Source organism: Poecilia mexicana, unplaced genomic scaffold, assembly GCF_051168715.1.
Source record: "Poecilia mexicana isolate PSO_F unplaced genomic scaffold, ASM5116871v1 scaffold_2, whole genome shotgun sequence".
Taxonomy (NCBI): Eukaryota; Metazoa; Chordata; class Actinopteri; order Cyprinodontiformes; family Poeciliidae; genus Poecilia; species Poecilia mexicana.
Window position 1 is genome coordinate 19651947 of NW_028263371.1, and position 18854 is coordinate 19670800.

Consider the following 18854-nt stretch of genomic DNA (forward strand, 5'->3'; position numbering starts at 1 on the left):
GGAGCCTCAGGAGAGTCAGGGGGCGGAGCTTCAGGAGAGTCAGCTCAAGTCAGGTTTGGATCAGAACCGGTTCAGACTCCATGCAGAGCAGAGTCTGGATCAGGTGAGTTTTCACTTCTTCTTGTTTTTCTCTCTGTGGAGGAACCAGACCTCGGCCCGGTTCTCCTTCAGAACCAAGCTGCTGGCTTCACGGAGCTGTGGTTCTGGTCGGGTTCTGGTTTCCTGTTGATCAGAACCAACTAACTCTGACAGCAGATTTCTAAAATCTCTCTTAAAGCTGCAGTTTCCAGTTGCTGAGCTGAACTGGTTCCAGTATCTTTACTGGTTCTGCTGCTCTTCCTCCTGACGTCAGAAAACGCTGAACTCACATCTGGTTTTAGAGGAAGAGCTGATGTGAACCATTAAAACTGGTTTCCAGGATGAAACTGCAGATTCTGGTTCAGCTGCTTAATAAAAACTGAAAATCCTACTTTATTCCCAGTTGATCCGATTCTTTCCATCAGCAGCCGGATCTTTCTGGAGAATCTCTAGACATTTTTGGGATTCCAGGGTTTTGGTCTCTGTGGGGTTTGTTTGCACTTTCTTCAGTTATCCACCAGAGGGAGCCAGGAGACCGTTTCCAGTTGGAGGGCGTTGTCCCAGGTACTGATCACTGCAGAGGGGGGTAGAAGGGGGCTTGAGCCCCTAGTGCCCTTTCTGAGTTTTTGGGGTTTTTTTTATTTATTTTTTATTTTTATCTGTGTGTCAGGAGGCCTGCTTGTGTCCCTCAGCAATAATATGTAGCTAAATATAATAATTTAGCAAATATAAACTAGTCTGGCTGCCCTCAGTCTAATAGTGACTCTCAGAGCCTCCATGTTGTTCAGACATGTTGTTTCCCCCTGAAACCCTTCCTACTAAGAACCTCAGCATCACTAACATTTTTAAATGTAGATCAGGTGAAGTCTGTGAGAGGTCTGTTTACAGATCTATGCCTGTTTTCCTAAATAAAATGTAATACTAACGTCATGTTCTCATTAAGTTTGTGTTCACACATTTTTGGAAATAAGGTAACGCGAATAATTCTGAACAACATTGTAACCAGGCGGCCTTTTGCAGCTGGATTTACAGTGGAGACGAAGGTCGAGGCAGAGTAAGGTGGAAACAGCAAAGGTTTATTCTTCACACACAGCATCAAGAACAAAAAAAAAAAAAAAACAGGTGAAACTGTAGCTTTAAATAGTCCCAGCAGTGAAGGACCAAACCACCTTTAAGCCTTTTAAATCACAGGGGATCTCAATTTACCAATTTCCACCTATATAAATAAATAAAATTAATTTTTACCAAATACAAACACGTTTCTATTTACTTTTTATAAATATTTAATGTTTTATCCTTACAGTATAAGTACCATTATGAAACACAACAAAACCCACAAACAGCCCCCCCCCCCCCTTTTCCATGGCCTCTCCTGGAACCTATAAATGGTGTCTGGACCCCCAGGGAAGCTTTTGTCCAAACCCCCTGCAGAGGACACAGAAAAGACAGGTGAGCCACTCCATCGCAGCACCTGCACACTTAACATATTATGCACAAACATTTTCTCAAGTTTTACCCACCAGTAGCTCCTTGCTCTGAGTAACAATGATCCTCCCTTCACAGGCAAAGACCTCACTTCTCAATGAGGAGCAGCTGTGCAGAGCCCAGAGCAAAAGGCTACATGCTAATCACTGAAAATACTCAATAAATACAGTGTTGTGTGTGTGTGTGTGTGTGTGTGTGTGTGTGTGTGTGTGTGTGTGTGTGTGTGTGTGTGTGTGTGTGTGTGTGTATGTGTGTGTGTGTGTGCAAATTGTTATTGATGTGCAGATATACTGAAAGAGTGGTGCTAAATAAAGTGCTTGTTAATAAAGTGCTATACAGTGACTTGAGTAAAAGTAGTTCCAGTAATGTTCGTTACAAACACATCGTCTGCCAGCAAAATTTAGTTCAACACCAGAGCAGAAACTTTTAATGCTGTTATGGTGTAGAGCTATCAGACCAAAAATTATTGATTTATTAACTTTGATTCATTATAAAATCAACACAAATGTGCATGTAGATCTAAATGTAGATGATGGTTGAACCAACGTCGATATAACATCTGGTTGAAACCCAAACGCTGATTCAACCACTTTCAGCATCATTTCAGTCTTCAACGTGGATTCAGTGTTTCTAACTACATCTCAACGTTGATTCACTCATATTTTGCTATTTGGGGAACTACTCCAACATGCCACCCTGAGCAGCGCAATATGTAATGTATACATACTTGGATATGTATATTAAAAGTGAGGGATTTAACTGAGATAGATCACTGCTTTCTACCAAAAATCTTCAAAGCAGCTGATGATCAAGCCTGAAACCCTCTGAGAAGTGTTAACATACTTTGTCCAAAGCTTGTGACTCGTCTGTCTGAGAAGCTCGGACTCAATGGTGGCTTTGATCCAAAATGGCCGACTCCCTGTTGTCTTTGGACCGTCGCTCCAAGAGACTTTATTGTAGGTCCTGTCAAGATACATACATGTACCAAATTTCATGAATGTGAGTCAAAGCATGGCTGGGGGCTGATTTCCAGGGGGCGCTGTGGATGTGGAGCATCTTAGCCATGTTCACTTGCATTAAGTCATTAATTACATGCTGGGGACAATTTTAGGCAAAGTTTGGTGAGTTTTTGAATATGTTTCTGCCTCTCAATTTACAATTTTGGTTAAAAAAATATTAAGACGAAGAAGAAGTTATTTGCTGCTTTGGCCTAAAAACATGTCAGGCCTTCAGGACTCTGACACCATCTGGACCTGCAGCCGTGTTCTGGTTCCGTCTCTCTTCACTTCTAGGTACAGAAAAGTGGGAGGGGGAGACAAAGGGAGCAGCAGCATCTCCTGATTTGGTTGAAGACAAACTTGTGGAAGCAGAAGAAACCATGACTGAGGTGGAAGATGGGACATCTGTAGTTAGACAGGAAATGTGTGGATGGCAGAAAGGTGGGGTGTCTGTATGGGCAGGAGCAGGAGAGGATGATGAGGATGAGGATGATGAGTTTGTTCCTGAACTGAACCTGTTGAAGAATGTGTTCAGCTGCTTTGCTCTGTTCAGAGCTCCATCTATCTGGTCCTCGTTTTGCCGTCATCTTCTTCATCCCTGACCGCACATTTCTGATATTGTTCCTCTCCAACTTTGTTTGTTTGTTAGCTAAATAAGTTACATCATGTATTTTGCAGCAGCGAGTGTTAATGACAGACGGACCGATCCAAATATGCGTAAAGTAGAATTCATTTTCCCTTTAGTGTGCTTCTGAAAAATGTTACATTTTTGAAATCTTTATTTTATTACATTTGTTATTGAAACAAAAAACACACTTTAACAACAAAATATAAAAAATAAAGGGCCAGCAGTTGGTAACAAAGGCAACATTACCCAGAAGGTAAAACACACATGAAAGCATTCTGATCATGGCTACATTACGTAACATTAATCTGTTTTAACTTCCCAACACATGGCAACATTTTCTGGCGAGCAGGTTTTTATATCACCCTCCATGTTTTTGAAAGTCTTAATTTTCACCAAAAACAACGTCTGCTCGTAAATGCAAACAGCCAGTTTACTAAATAACTGTCAGAGTGGACAGCAGGCTGTAGCGCTGAATGTTTGCACCTATTGGTCAGGGGAGCCGACGCCAAGACTCAGAGAAAGTAAATCAACTGATGAAGAACGTTGTCCAGTAATGATGGACGATACTAAACACAGTGTGCAGAACAGAGACTAATCTTTGGATAAACTCTGCTGTAGTAGCTGAGATGTGGCATGTTCTTGTTCTGATACTTTTAACACAGTGAAATTTGGTTTTACTCGCATCAAAGTCTCATTAAAGCTACAAATTAATTTGACCCGTTTTTTTTAATTATAAATTATTTTTGATGAAGGTCACTGACATAGTCACTCTGCAAACTGCACTACACCAAAGTGAGAGCCGAGGCCATCAAGGTTACAAAAGAACTAAATCTAAAGCGCTGCAGGCCTTGCTGGCCTCAGAGTTCCTGTGAGCTTCAAGGTTTCTAAACAAAGATGCCACAAACCTGGGCCATGCATTTGCTAAAAAATAATCATCCTGATGGTCCCAAAGTCTGCTGGAGCCCAGCCAGTAAACACTAAAACCAGGCCAAACCTTTGGGAAGTTGTACATCCTGTATCATCTGGTCAAAGTCTGACAAAGAACTGCAGAAAGATAAACGTCATATTCTGGTCAAACTCTGGACTGAAATCTGATTGACCCATAAAATAGTTAGTTCATGCTCACAAAACATCCCATAAAACTGTTGAATTAAATTCAACAAAAAAGGGACATTTTTAAAGCGAGTATCTGAATTCTCAACATAGAGGAGCTTCCTCAGCCACCACACCGACTCCTTCAAACAGAAAGAAGTCATTAACTTACAAACACAGTTCAAAAATAATCATTTCTGCGCTCACAGTCACAAAAGCAAACCACCTGAAAAACCTTGAGCAAAGTCCTTAAACCGGGTCAAACCTTGTTGCAAACGATGACTGAACAAATCATTTGTTAACCTTCCCGTCTTCAATCCCAACAAGACAGAGTGGTGCTGAATATCTGGATGTCTGACGTAAGAAGGACCACGGCAGGAAAAGATCATTATGGTTTCACGTACATATAAAACACAGAGCGAGACTGCAACACGGATCTAAAAAAGTCTTTTAGTTTGAAAAAGTGATTCTTCAGTTTGATACACAGTTCTTAAGCACAGCTTTTAAAGTGTTGCTCTACAAAAAGGCTTGTGCTACAACTAGAGTAGAAAAATACTTCCATGTGCAACATGTTATTCTCTGCAGTTCAAGTGAGCTCCATGTGTGTCCTGGGGAGACCTCAGTCCGTCTGGATCCCACCAGGCAATGGACAGAAAACACAGGCGTTCAGGAACGGTCAGCTGACGTGCAGCTCAAACTCAGAAGGCGTCGTCATCCTGAGAAGTGGGGCTGAAGGCGGAGCTCCGCAGGACGTCCAGGCAGTTGACCAGGACTAGCGTGCCGGTCAGGTGCTTCCAGCGCTTGGTGATGGGGCTCTTCATCTTGTCCAGGCCCATGTGGAGCTCCTGGATCACGTCCCGGTAGCTGTCGCCGATCTGAGCAGCCCATGTGACCAGGAAGTCATACGCCGGCTTCCACATGGCCTGTGGACACCAAATGCAAATGTTGCATCATCTGTTAACCGTGACTCCCTGCTGGCAGAGTTTTCATACCCACTGAACGTTTCCACATTTTGTTCCCATCAAATCAAGGAAAATCAATCAAGTTTGCAGAAGCACCACTGGAATTGCAGCTTCAAGTCTTTTGGGTTTTGTCTCCCAAATTCTTGCACATTTTTTTGGATGGAGAATATTTGGGAACTTAATTACAAAGTTTTGAAGATAATCTTTAGTATCGACCTGTATATAACTTCATCCGTCTTTTAACTGACCTGCTTTCTTGTTCATGCCGCATCATAATGCTGCCATGACCATGTTTCACTATGAGCACGAGGAAAAAACATTAAATTTTGGTCATATCTGACCTTTTTCCACAGGTTTGCTCTGTTCACTAAGTGGCTGGAGGAAAACTGAACAACGGACTCCTTTGTGTTTTTACTTTAACTAGACCTGCATAACATTCAGAACACATGAAATCTGTGATATCATTGTAGAATTATGCAACGTTAATATTAATTGCAATTATGCTACATTATGTTCTCTCTTCCTGTCTTTCTACGTCATCAGAACAGATTCCTTTTTTTTTTACATATTATATACTCTTCCTTTTAACTTTTACTGGACATTAAGCACAAGTGCTCGGCTTAAATAAACTATTATGGACAAAATCTTGGGGAATAAATCTGACTTTAACTCACTGAAACGCTAATGTCCTTTAATTGGCCAAACATTTAGTAGCCAGTAGAGTTTAAATAGACGACACTTCAAATATTATGTCTCATCAACTACCCACATCAAGTGTCTTTTTCTAAACTCTGTTACAAACCTTCAACAGAAAACATCAAACTTTGTGTCTGAACTGAATGTGGAAACATTGAGTGGATGCTTTAGCTACGACAACAGGCTCCAACAGGCCTACTTCGCTGTCCACTACGCCATGCTTGTCGCGGTGCGGCGCCTCAAAGGCGTCCATCTGCTGGCGGGAAACCTTGGCCAGCTTCTCGGCGAGGTCTCTCCATCGTCCGGCCACCTCCACGGCGGTGGTCAGGAGGACAAAGTCCATGACAAGTCTGGCCACGAGACCCTGGCAGTCCATCTTCAGCAAAGCCTGCAGAGAAAACAAACAGCTTCAGACTAAAAAGAAAACATCTGAATAAAGTAGGTTTAATGGAGGTAAATTCAGTCATTTCTCTTTGCTCGTAAAGATATTCTTGAAAGGAATAACATTTCATCTTTATCACAATATAAAAACTCCAAGTATTTCCTTCAAATAACAGTCAAAAATGCCCCTCTTTCCTAAAAATACTTCCTCTGACCTCCACACAGACGGGTCTCAGTGACAGAGATGCAGTCACACAGTCATTATGCTTCAACTCAGCAGAGCAAAGGTGACTTTAATGTTCTAATTTGGGCCGTGACTGAATGTGTAGGAATGTGTGGAATGACAGGATATGAAGAGAGAGGATGAGGGAGGTGGGGAGGAAGGGGGCGGTGAGTGAGGAATGTAAACTCCACGCTCCAAAAGTCTCACTGGTTCTTGAGATGAGACCAGACCAGAGAATGGGATGGTGTCAGCTGTGAGGCCAATTGGGCAATAATTTCTGCCCCGCAGGAATGCCGAGTCAAGAGAAACCAAAATGAAGGGCAGTTCAGACACGAGTCTATCAGCTTCACTGGTGGAGTCCAAGATTGTTTGTTTGCCTCTGGATCCATGAACATCGAGGGGGGAGAAGAACTTTGCTTCCTTACTGGATCACTGAACAGGAAAGTTCTGCCAAAAGTCAAGTGAACACTTCCAGCTCCTACGTTCAGGTTTGTTGTTGAAAACTAGAGCTACTTGAGTAGTGCTGGTAAAATGTGTCTGCCAGGCACAGACAGTCTGACCAGTTCAAACAAATAATAGCTTTGCAAATCTGGAGACTGAGACGGTGCTGATTCCTGTTTGCAAAGCAGCTCAAGCTCAGTCAGAATGCATGAAGCGTGTGTGAACAGACATTTTCAATGTCTGCAGGTTTCCCTCCAGGATTTGCCTTTATTTTTAGCTAAATTCCCAACAACTATGACCGTCTTCACTGTCCTTTTACATGTTGATTTCCTTTCATTTCACTCAACAGAGTTTACGGAGCTGGACCTCCAATATTCAACACAGCTGACTCCAAACAACTAACAGGTGTTTTTTTCTTCTTCTTCTCTGAAATAAATGGTGAACACAAAAATCCTCCGGGAAAGGAAAGCTCTAATTTACTGGCTGATACTTGAACCCCTTCTGCTGTAAACAGGGGCGTCGTGGCCGTCATCTTAAAAGGATCATAAATCACCACCAAGTGTGCACACAGTCAACGCAGATAATTGCTGCATAAGTCAGTTTTGTGTCCCTGATGTGAGTTCTGCATTTTATTGAATCCAGCAGTAAAGCCAACAGATTAAAGTCGCTGCGACAGACTGGCCACCTGTCCAGGGCGAACCCCGCCTCTCGCCCCAAACGTCTCGTTGGAGAGGCACCAGCACCCCATCAAGGGACGGATGGACGGATGGACAGATGGATTAAAGTCAGTGGGCACTAGAGAAGAACGTCCCGACCGGTTTTCTGCATTTTAAAACATTTAGTGCATTTAGCTTCCCCCTATATTAACTTTTCAGAATGAATTCAAAAGCACAAATTTACTCGGCTGTTTTGTGACCTTTGGTTGTTGACTGTGAAGAACTCTTCCAGTAACTAATCATTTATATTATTATTATTTTGAACCGAGTGCTGCTCTAACTATGCAATCAATATAAACTCTGTGTTAACACTGGTTGTATCTGCAGGAAGAGGAGTTTAAGGAAGTTGGTGTTTTGTATCGTCGGCTAGTTTTTTCAACAGAGCTGCAGATTTCACCACAGAAATATTCTGAGCCAGTTGGCCTGACGCTTAAGGCTGCGTGTTACCATGACACCACCTGCCGGAGGAAACAAGGGTTTGGGTCACTGCAGGCATCACTGGCTTCTAGTTCCCAGCATTATAAAAACTAGACCTGAGGAAATCCAGTAGAAAATGTGCAACGCCTGCAATCCAGCAATGAATTTCAGGGTCCGAGCTGCACACTGCTGTTCCCTCCTGTTCGCAGTGAGACGGTGACTTTAACAGCTAAGTTAGGCAGTTAAAGATACGTGGAAAGTTGAAAACACACTCTTGCTGTTGTTGGCACTGAGTCTTACAACATTAACAGCCCAATGTGTCCATGTGCTCTCACGGCATGGCTGCTTAATGTGATAATAGATCTGCAAATTAATTAATGCACACACCGGCCAAGGCAGATACAAGAAAAAAAACACAAGTATAGGCCCAAAATATCGGCCGGCTGATGTATCGGTGGACCTCTGATAATGGCTGTGATGTAATACCTGCACCGTAGGTGTTAGAACAGTTCTGTGAATAATCAGGCTTTGTCTCATGTGTGTATCACAATCGGCCTGGAGGGCCGTGACGATGCAAACGTGTGTGTGACTTTGGAAATGTTGACTTTCAGCAGTTTTAGTGAAAAGCTTATTTGGTGCTGGAAGAGACTAATTTCATGGAAAAACTGCAGCAAGTATCAAAGTAATGACTGTATGATGAAGGAAGGTCTGAGGGGAAACTCACACAAAGCTCATGTCTACAATGCATCATTTAGGACATAAGACATTACGGAAACATGTCAGAACACAGCTGAAGCCGTAAGTCCAGCATTGATGAGTGTTGCATTAAGTCCATGCTGAATCCAGACATAGATTCCTACGTTCTGATGTATAATAATGTATAATATGTTTAGAAAACCTGAACACTGAGTGCATGAAGCTCAGCTGGTTGGGAAGTAGCAGAGTTTTGTTTCTTGATATAAAACCATTAAAAACAATAATATGTTCAGATTCAAGCTCTGCATTATTAAGTTTAAAAAATAATCAAACAGATAGTAGGATGGACATTTTATTAGTAATATTTCATACATTATTTAGAATACAAAACATGGGTTTGATAGTTATATTTGTGTGGGTTCCAGCATATATTGGGGTAGAAGGAAACGAGAGGGCAGATAAAATGGCAAGAGGGCAATTAAAAATCCTATTAGTTTTACAGTTAAAATAAGTAAAGCTGAAGGAAAGAGTATTGTTAAAGAGAAACTGATGAAAGTTTGGCAAAAAAGGTGGGATGAAGATAAAACAGGAAGATGGTTTTATAAAATTCAGGAGAATGTAGGAGAAAGAAGAAATGGAAGAAGAAATAGAAAGGAGGAAAGAGTGATAAGATTAAGATTTGGGCATTCAGGACTTAATTATACACTTTTTAAAATTCATAAAACTGGCAAATGTGATTATTGTGATAAATATGAAACCATAGAACATGTTATATTAGAATGCCATAAATATGAAATAGAGAGCAGATATATGAAGAGAGAGTTTGAAAGTATTAAGGAGAAGGTTAATTTATTAGATATATTGAGGAAGAATTTAGGGAGTAAACATGCAAAGAAAACTAAATTATTTCATAGAATTTAATTATAGTAAGTGTGTTTGTGAATGAAGGCATGATACACAAAGTTGTGCATAAGTATGTATGTTTTATGTTTGAATGTGTGTTAGAATTGTGGTAGAATATGTATGTATAGATGAGGATAAATATTTAAACCATCACAAACCACACTCCATACCAGTAAGTGGCGGTAATGCTACTAAAAGTTTCTTGCCAACCGCCATAAAACCGACAAGAAGAAGAAGAATGTATTTTCTTTTGTACTTTGACTGGACCAGTGTTTCTCAACCCTGGTCCTCACCGCCCCCCTGTCCTGCATGTTTTAGGTGTTTCCCTTCTGCCACACACCTGAATTGTATCTCTGGGTGATTAACAGGCTTCTGCAGTACTTGATCGTCATGCAGTAATTTGCATCAGCTGTTCTGGAACAGAGGCACATCTAAAACATGCAGAGCAGGGGGGCGGTGAGGACTAGGGTTGAGAAACACTGGACTAGACCAAACACGTTCAGGTATTTGGAGGCGGAGCTAAACGATCCTCACCTCAGCTGGAGTTTCCTGATTCTGTTCAACTTTCGTCTCCCTCTGGTTGTAACGCAGGCAAGTTTTTACTAAGGGAGCTTCATTTGAAGGTAAAATATTTAGTTTTTATTCATTTTTTAATGAAATCAATGTTTGGTAGCCTATTTTCAGTAGATGTATTTTAACCAAGCTTCAATTTGATCGAACACAAACGGTACCAGTTCGGGTCGGGACAAAGAAATGGACCTGAAATGCAGAGCGAAACAAAACCCCAGAAGAAAAACAGGAGCAGATATTGATTTACTGGCTCTTATTTAAAAGAAAACAACCTGTCGATCATCAAATCAGTGAGAAAAACTTGAGTGAATATTTATGATGTCGCTTGTTCTGGTATAGAAAAAGAGGGAGATGCATGGAGTTCATCTATTGAGCACATTTTTAGTTTTGAGCTCTTTAGTTCTCGGCAAAAGATGTTATTGAGGTTAAATCAAAACTCATGAAATGTTTTACGGTGTATTAGCGCCATTAAACATGAGCTAACTATTTGAATAAACTGGAGGATCAATTGGCGAATCTGTGCACAGAGAAATGAATTCAAATGGGAAGGAATGACTTATCTTTATTTTAAAATATATTAAGGAGCTCCAGACAGGGCGACATATGACTGACAGACTTTGTTCCACTACTCTTGACCTGCGGACGGCCCAAACCAACAACAAGGAAACCAGGACCTGGTTCTGCTGAGGACCTTCATAGTTTTATTACTAATATAATTCCTCATTAAACTTCATCTAAGTACAGATTGTGACGACAGGGTTGGTAGAGAGATATTATGTAAAAAAAAATCATAATTATAAAATGTTCATCACAGTTGTCTAATTTTAATTAATAAAATTAAAAAGTTTAATTACTTTTTTATTTGTATTTGTTTTTATTTTTATACTTTAATCCAACTTGATGTTCTGGTTTTAGATGGTTAAAGTTTATTACTAATAAATATGTTTATTAATGTTTATATTTTTCATGGTTTTGATTCTAAAATCAGCCGCCATTAATATCAAGAATCATATATTCATATTCCTTCTTGTGTCGGGACAACTCTGTTATTTCACAGATTTTATTGTAAATAATAATATTACATTATATATAATATATTGTAATAAATTTTATTGCTCAAAGTGACATGATGCACATTTTGTAACTTTTCTAATTAACCAACTTAGTTCCACATTCAGGACCAGAGGACAATATTTGTCCAACTGGATTCAGCTGAAAAGAAGAAGAGTTATACTCAGGTAGATTCTCAGGTAGATTTCTCTTAGGATTGAATCGATTAATTCATTTCGGTTCACTGGCAGCTTGTTAGTCTGGGAGGAAAAGCTGAGTTCAGAGTTTGGAGGGATTAGATTATAAGGATTGATAGTCTGGGTGACACAGAGTAATCTCTGGAGAGCAGGAAGGGAGGAAATGCTGGAGTCGGACCTGCAGGGAGCAAACGAGGAGGGAAACTGAGCTGCTGGGTCTTCAGTCAGAAACCTGAAGACTTGGACAGAAACAGGTGAGAAACCAGGATTCACATGAGAAACCAGGATTCACCTGAAAAACCAGGATTCACCTGAAAAACCAGGATTCACCTGAAAAACCAGGATTCACATGAGAAACCAGGATTCACATGAGAAACCAGGATTCACATGAGAAACCAGGATTCACCTGAGAAACCAGGATTCACATGCGAAACCAGGATTCTGGTCCACCATCCGGCGCCTCAGGAGGGAGAAGCAGCACCAACACTGTTTACAGGGGATGATGAGCTGCTATCGAGCTGCTGACCTCGAGTCAGGATGTTGTGGGTCGGTGGGCAGGAGACTTTGAACACCTCCTCAATCCCACCAACAACCTGAGCCTGGGGACTCTGGGTCGGGCTCTCCAATCTCTGGGGATCGCATCTCTGCTTTTTGTGAATGATGTGGTTCTATTGGCTTCATCAGCAGGACCACTCTGGCTTTCACTGCGGTGGTTTGCAGCCAAGTGTGAAGCGTCCTGGTGAGGTGTTCATGTCCCATCAGGAGGAGGACCAGGGGAAGACCCAGGAATTACAGGAGACACTGGAGACACGGCGTTTCCCTGCTGGGCTGGGAACGCCTTGGGATTCAGCAGGAGGAGCTGGACCAGGAGGCTGGGAGAGGGAAGTCTGGTCCTCCTGACTGAGGCTGCTGACCTTATTTACAGCTGCATGACACTGTGCTGACCTTCATCTCCTCTATAGAGCCAATTATTCTCCTCTATAGAGTTAAATGTGAGGCCGGCTGTGTGACGGCTGAACCTCGACCCAAACTGAGGCAACGAGGAAACATTCCTGCACAGCAGAGACACAAACTGATGAACATCTTCCAGTAAACGCTTTGCGGTCAGACGTTTGGAAACAAACCGCCAGCAGAAAAATGTTCTGCCTGCCTTTTTAATTGTACAAACACTGAAAAGCTCCATGTTTGGTCACCATGATCTGGGATCTTCCTTGAGGAGGGGTCCTGGTCTCACTAACCCAAAAACCAGTTTGGACGAGCCCCCATTTGTTGGAGTTCATTTATTTTTGTCTCAGTGCCCCACCCAGTTTCAGAACCCGATCAGAACCCCTCAGTGTAAATTACCTTGAGAATCAATGAGATTTGGTTATATAAAAACAGGCTTTAATGCTGAAAATGATCAAGTGTTACAAGCCATACATGTCATCCAAATGGATCAGAACCAGAGTTACATTCACCGTCCAGCCTGGGAAACACTGAGCTCCTGGTGGAACCAGGTGAGACAAAGATTGTAGAGTTTAGCTTTTATTCTCCTCAGTCTGGTCCCTAAAGGTAGTTAATCAGTTTCAGTTTGTTTATGTGTGAATGTCGCCAGTCTATGTGATTATGGTTATGTAAGCAGCAGCAGTGACTGTAAGCAGATAAAAGAGGAAACAGAATCCATGACTCTACTATTGGTTCATCAGGGAACTGAAGCTCCTGACCTTTGACCTACTCATAGCTTCATTGCTGAATGAGGAAACTGAAGCTCCCCCCCTTTCCTAGGAACTGATCTGGATCAGAACCGCTTCAGCAGCATCTGAATCAGCCAATCAGCAGTGGAGTTTCCTCCCTCTGTGTCTCTGCTGGTTCCAGTAGAAACACTGATCTGCTTTCAGAGACGATCAACTGCTGGGATCTGATGGAAGCCTCTGTGTTTGATCTGAGATGATGATGATGATGGTATTGATCCTCCTGCTCGGTAAGGTCACCTTCCTCTCTCTGCTCCTCTTCCTCTCTCTGCTCGTCTTCCTCCTAATAATTCGAGATGTCTTCAATAACATTTTGACAGTCAAATATCTGAAATGACGTCACAGAATCTGTCATTTGACGGGATACACATCTGTAAAATCGTGGATTTAAAGGGATCCATGATTGATTGTAACAATAGACTTTGAGAAATATTTATTTTAGATATAAAAGCAATACAGTAATAATACTGTAGCTTTAGTTTTTATACATTTTGTTAGAATATCGCCATGTTCATGCTTTTTTAGAGTTTCAACTTTGTCAATCCTTCAGCTTTTAAATTTCTAACTTATTTTAATGCACTTTTATCAGTTTTTATGACATATTGCTTAATGTGAGTTACATGTTACATGAACAGAGATCATTGCTGCCCAATAAGAGTTCAGCATCACTGTTTAGCAGACAGACTGAAATCTTTGAACAATAGTGAATAACTGGTCATTATTTCTACACTAAACTCTCATCTTGTGTCCTCAGTTTCCCAGCATGCACTGGGTGGAGTGGTGGAGGTTAATGAGGGGGCGGAGTCTGTGCTGCTGCCCTGCATTTACTCTGGTCGTCCACCTGAAGACCCGTTCCTCATCTGGACTCGCAGTGATCTCAGTCCTAACTCCGTCCACCTACGGAGAGAAAACGGTGACGATCTTAAAATCCAGAACCAGCGTTTCAGAAACCGGACCTCCATGAATCCTGACGCTCTGGATACTGGAAACTTCAGCCTGACTCTGAGGAAACCTGAGCAGGATGATGGAGGAAACTACAGCTGCAGCATCTCTGGTGGAATAGAAGAACTGAACCTGAAACAGATTCATCTGAAGGTCAAAGGTCAGATAATCAAGCAGTTCATATTTTAAAGTTCTGTGCTATGAATGAATTTATTGAAATGAGAAAATGAATAATTGTTCATAGTTTCTGTAACCATGGAGACAAGGCCCAGAATAAATAACCAAAGAATGGATGAATGGATTATTTCTATGATGAAATTATTAGTGTGAATGCTGAGGAATGCTGAGATCCTGATTCTCTTTATTCTTTATTAGTGTGAATGCTGCAGGATTCACACTGTTGACTTCCACTTTTCTGGTTGCTCCTTAAATTTTGCCGCGCTTTTTCTCCTGCATACTTTGTGTTATTTTCACCACTTTCATACTTTTCAGCTCTCCTAATGCCGGATATATCTCTTGGTGTTGTTAAGGAAGAATATCTAAATTGGAAAAAGTCTGGCTCTCTCTTCCTCTTAGATCCCAGGTCCTCTCGGCGGGCCATGTGTGGCCACAAGGAAAACAACAACAATGCATGTTGACGTCACAGAATTACAGAGTTTAATCCAATAGGAAACAAGTATGAATTAACAACAAAACTGCAGAACAACAGAGACATACATTCATTACCTGAGACAAAAAAGATAGAAAAAGAAAGGTAAAGACGCGTCTTTGGAGAGAGCTGGTGCAAAAAGCGGCAGCTATCTGAATTATTACTCCTGGGCAGGAACTTTTATAATGTAGGCGTGTTTTTCCTCTTTAATATATTCAAATAAGGCGTACCTCTGCTTGACCAACTGGAAGCTATCTTGGACACTCAGAAAAACTTAGAACTCCCCCTAATTTACGGCAAAGATCAAAGGCCATTTGCTCTTTTAACAAAAAGAGCGGAGAGCTTGTCCTGGCCTCTTGCGGTTCTAAGGCCATCTGGGCAAAGAAAAACATAAGAAAAGTATTTCACAGATAGCTGTGAAATCTGAAGTCTCTCCTGCTATCTCTCCTTACATAGATTCTCAGGAACAAACTTAAATTCAGTAATTTGGTTCAGGGAAAGGTTATCTTCACAAACCCAGTTTTGCTCTTCTGCACTCAGCACCCCAAAAGATTGAGTCCTGCCTTAAACCAAAAATAACACATAAAATTAACAGAACAGAATGAGGTAAAATTCCTTTTTCTAACCTATGAAACATAATATTCAATCCTCAGTATACAAGTTAACACAATCGTTTTCCAAAACCCCATGTAGCATAAATCCTGAGCAATTTTCTAAAACTAAACAAAAACATTTTCATTCAAACAATTTCCGTTTGATTCTGATATTGTCACAGATAATACAATTTTCAAATACATTCATCATTTACTAGATTAGTAATTCTACAATTAGATAATACAATTTTCATTAAAAAACATGCTATTAGTACTTAGAAAAATGTCTTAGAAATTAAATGTTAGTGGTTTTAACATTCTGTGTTGTATTCAGTTTTACACCGTCCCAGATGTTAGTTCTGGAAGATGTTTGATCTTCAGTGAACCGAGCAAACTTCTCTCTCCCAGGCTCAAGTGATGCTGCCCTCCTGGAGATGCTAATTTTATGGCCTCCTGTCCTCTCTGATAACACAACAGGAGCCTCAGTGAGAGTTCCCTTTTGATCTGTATTTTCCTTCTTGTACTTTGAATATTCACCCATCAATAGCTCAATCTGCACTAGCCTTTCTTGCTTGACTCTGCTTCTATCTTCCCACTGCTCCCTCTAGTGGTCTGGAGGGTATTCTAACTAAACCTAAATGTGAACTAACTCAGTATACTACATCCCTCCCCCTTTCAGAGTCAACTAGGTTAGTAAAACTCTACAAGAACTAACAATCCAATGGTCCTGACGTCTGTGCTATCAGAACTCTGTCCATGTATTTATTTATTTAAAACACTGAATAAAACATATTAAACATGGAAGGTGAACAAACTAGCTAGTCCAGAAAACACTCTTACTTAAGGTACTCACTACTTGCACAAAAAGTCACTCAGATAAGGAGCAGTCTTTGTTTGGCGTTCTGAGCAGCATAGTACTGGTGGTGGATCTGTTCTCTGTCCGATGTCCACATCTGGCACATCCACCGCAGGAAAACGAACCTGAGCTGTTTCAGCAGGCTCCACCAACGCCCATCCTCCTGAAGATGGAGCCACAGAGTCCATCGGCCCGAGCGCCACTACTTCATCTGGTACCTGAAGAGCACACTGTGCTCCAGCCCCATCCATCCCCCTCTGCATCACATGTTATTTCTTGATTTGATCAACATGACGCTGCATGACACGTCCATCTCTCATCTGCACAGTATAAGATACTGGACCTGTGCTCCCTACAATGATGGCAGGCACCCACTTCGGTCCATGACTGTAGTTACGGATGTACACATCATTGCTGGGAGAAAAGCTTCTCCACTTGCTGTGGGTGTCATGATATTCCCTCTGTTTTGCTTGCTTCTTACGTACCTTCGCCTTGATGTCCGGCAGCAGGAGATCCAGCGTAGAACGTAATCTCTGTGACATCAGCAGTTCAGCAGGTGACAAGCCTGTGGTATTTTGTGGTGTGATTCTGTAGTTAAATAGGAATCTTGCCAACCTCGTTTCCAAAGTGTCCCCTTTAGTTTTCTTCAGGCCTTGTTTGAATGTCTGTACAGCCCTTTCAGCCAGGCCATTTGATGCTGGGTGGAAAGGTGCAGATGTAACATGCTGTATTCCATTCTGTTTCAAGAACATGTCAAACTCTTGACTTGTGAAGCATGTGCTGTTGGCTGAAACTATCATCTGGGGTAGGCCATATGTGCTGAAGCACTGTCTGAGTTTCTCTATGGTAACTTGTTGCACTGTCTGTGGGATACACATCAATCCATTTCGAATGTGCATCTACCACGACAAGAAACGTCTTGCCTGAGAGAGGGCCGGCATAATCCACATGTAGTCTACTCCAGGGTGTCTCTGGCCACTCCCAAGAGTGCAGGGGTGCAGCAGCTGGAGCCTTCCTATTTTCCTGACATGTGCGGCAGGATTGTACTTCCTTCTCTATTTCTGCATCCATCCCTGGCCACCACATGTAGGAACGTGCCAAACCCTTCATTCTCGAGATGCCAGGATGTATACAATGTAGCTGTTTTAAAAGGGTAGACCTTCCCTTCTGTGGAACAACCACTCTGGCACCCCACAGTACACAACCATCTTTCACACTCAACTCTAACCTTCTCTGACTGTAGGCCTTGAACTGAGTGTCCACTTTGTCGGGCCAACCTTTTAAACACCATGTGACAGAATTAGGTCTTTAGCTGTCCATTGTTTTACTTGGGATGTGGTGATGGGTGGATTTTCCATCACATCCAGCATGAAGACTTGTCCTGAGTCTTCCTCCTCATCAGTCTGTGGTAGTGGCAGATGACTCGATGCATCAGCGTTGGCATGAACTTTACCTGGTTTGTATACAATGTTGTACTCATATGCTCTCAACAGGGTAGACCACCTTTGCACTCTCGGTGATCCCATTTGTGGCACTGGTTTTGTTTCATTAAAAAGGGAGATCAGAGGCTTGTGGTCAGTGCTGATTGTGAATTTCCGACCATAGATGTACTTGTGAAATCGCTTGATCCCGAATATGATGGCTAACCCCTCCTTGTCGAGCTGTGAGTAACGCTTTTCCGCTGGTGTTAATGTCCTTGACATGAACCCTAAAGGTCGCTCACTCCCATCTTCCATCACATGTGACAGCACGGCTCCCACTCCGTATGGTGAGGCGTCACATGCCAGCACCAGGTCTCTGTCTGCTGAGTAATGACACTGTAAAAGACTGCGTGTTAGCTTGCGCTAATTCCGGATGTCTCGTCAATTGAATCTTCCTCAGTCAGAAGGAATAGGCATGCAGCTCAGAATTTTTCTATTGATGGATTTTAATGCCACCGAACCACAGAAGCACAGGAAAGAAGCGATGATTTTTGGTATAGATGAAAGTCGAACTACAAGAAAAAAACGAACAGATGCACCATGGGTAACGAACAGATGCACTATGGGTATTGTAGTGCTAAAACCAACAGGTGGACTTTTAACAGCCGCCCCTGTATTTGCAAACAAATACACTCATACAAAGTCCACTAGGTAGAAGAAGGGTCCAAATCTTCAGGCACTTCCGGAAGCTCCACCAGTTTGGTTACCGGGCGAATGTAGATGCTGTCCTTGACCTTCACCTCAGCAGCTAGAACAATGCCATCCGTCCCAGAGAAAACCTTGGTGATGGTCCCGACGGGCCACAGTCCTCGGGGAAGGTTGGAATCAACAATCATCACAATTTGTCCCACAGAAGTATTATCAGTAGATTTCCTCCATTTCTGTCGTAACTGAAGTCCTGGAAGGTAGTCCTGGATGAAGCGTTTCCAAAAATGGTCACTGACGACCTGACTGTGTTGCCATCTCCTCTTGGACAGGGCATCATGAGGACCATACAATGCTTGTGGTAGTCCTGCATCCCGCCGCCCCATTAACAGAAGGTTTGGTGTAATGGGGTCCAGGTCAGCCAC

At 42.0% G+C, this 18854-nt stretch overlaps 2 protein-coding genes and 1 long non-coding RNA gene across 3 annotated transcripts in view; 2 read left to right on the plus strand and 1 right to left on the minus strand.

Annotated features, from left to right (window-relative positions):
* Positions 1-3322: 3322 nt before the first annotated feature.
* Positions 3323-6766, minus strand: LOC148160553 (SH3 domain-binding protein 4-like). Its single transcript, XM_088012674.1, has 2 exons — positions 6139-6766; positions 3323-5204 (listed from the first exon to the last, which is right to left on the minus strand). Exons 1-2 carry the CDS (start codon positions 6313-6315, stop codon positions 4980-4982), a joined length of 402 nt encoding a protein of 133 aa, XP_087868800.1. The 5' UTR covers positions 6316-6766; the 3' UTR covers positions 3323-4979.
* On the plus strand, positions 6757-9420 carry LOC148160554 (uncharacterized). Its single transcript, XR_015765321.1, has 2 exons — positions 6757-7031; positions 7334-9420. It is a non-coding gene; the product is annotated as an uncharacterized LOC148160554 (long non-coding RNA).
* Positions 9421-10207: 787 nt separating this feature from the next.
* LOC106913219 (NACHT, LRR and PYD domains-containing protein 3-like) overlaps positions 10208-18854 on the plus strand; it is a 40242-nt gene continuing 31595 nt past the window's right edge. The window contains exons 1-3 of the mRNA XM_088012553.1: positions 10208-10339; positions 13298-13493; positions 14018-14365. Coding sequence (XP_087868679.1) covers positions 13460-13493; positions 14018-14365 — 382 coding nt within the window. The 5' untranslated portion in view covers positions 10208-10339; positions 13298-13459. The remainder of the gene's footprint in view (positions 10340-13297; positions 13494-14017; positions 14366-18854) is intronic.

Bases quoted from the DNA above. Each gene is read 5' to 3' on its own strand.
- LOC148160553 (XM_088012674.1), bottom strand. From the start codon at position 6,315: ATGGACTGCCAGGGTCTCGTGGCCAGACTTGTCATGGACTTTGTCCTC. The intron at 5,205-6,138 runs GTAGGCCTGTTG...TGGTGTCCACAG, and splicing joins ATGGCGTAGTGGACAGCGAA to GCCATGTGGAAGCCGGCGTA.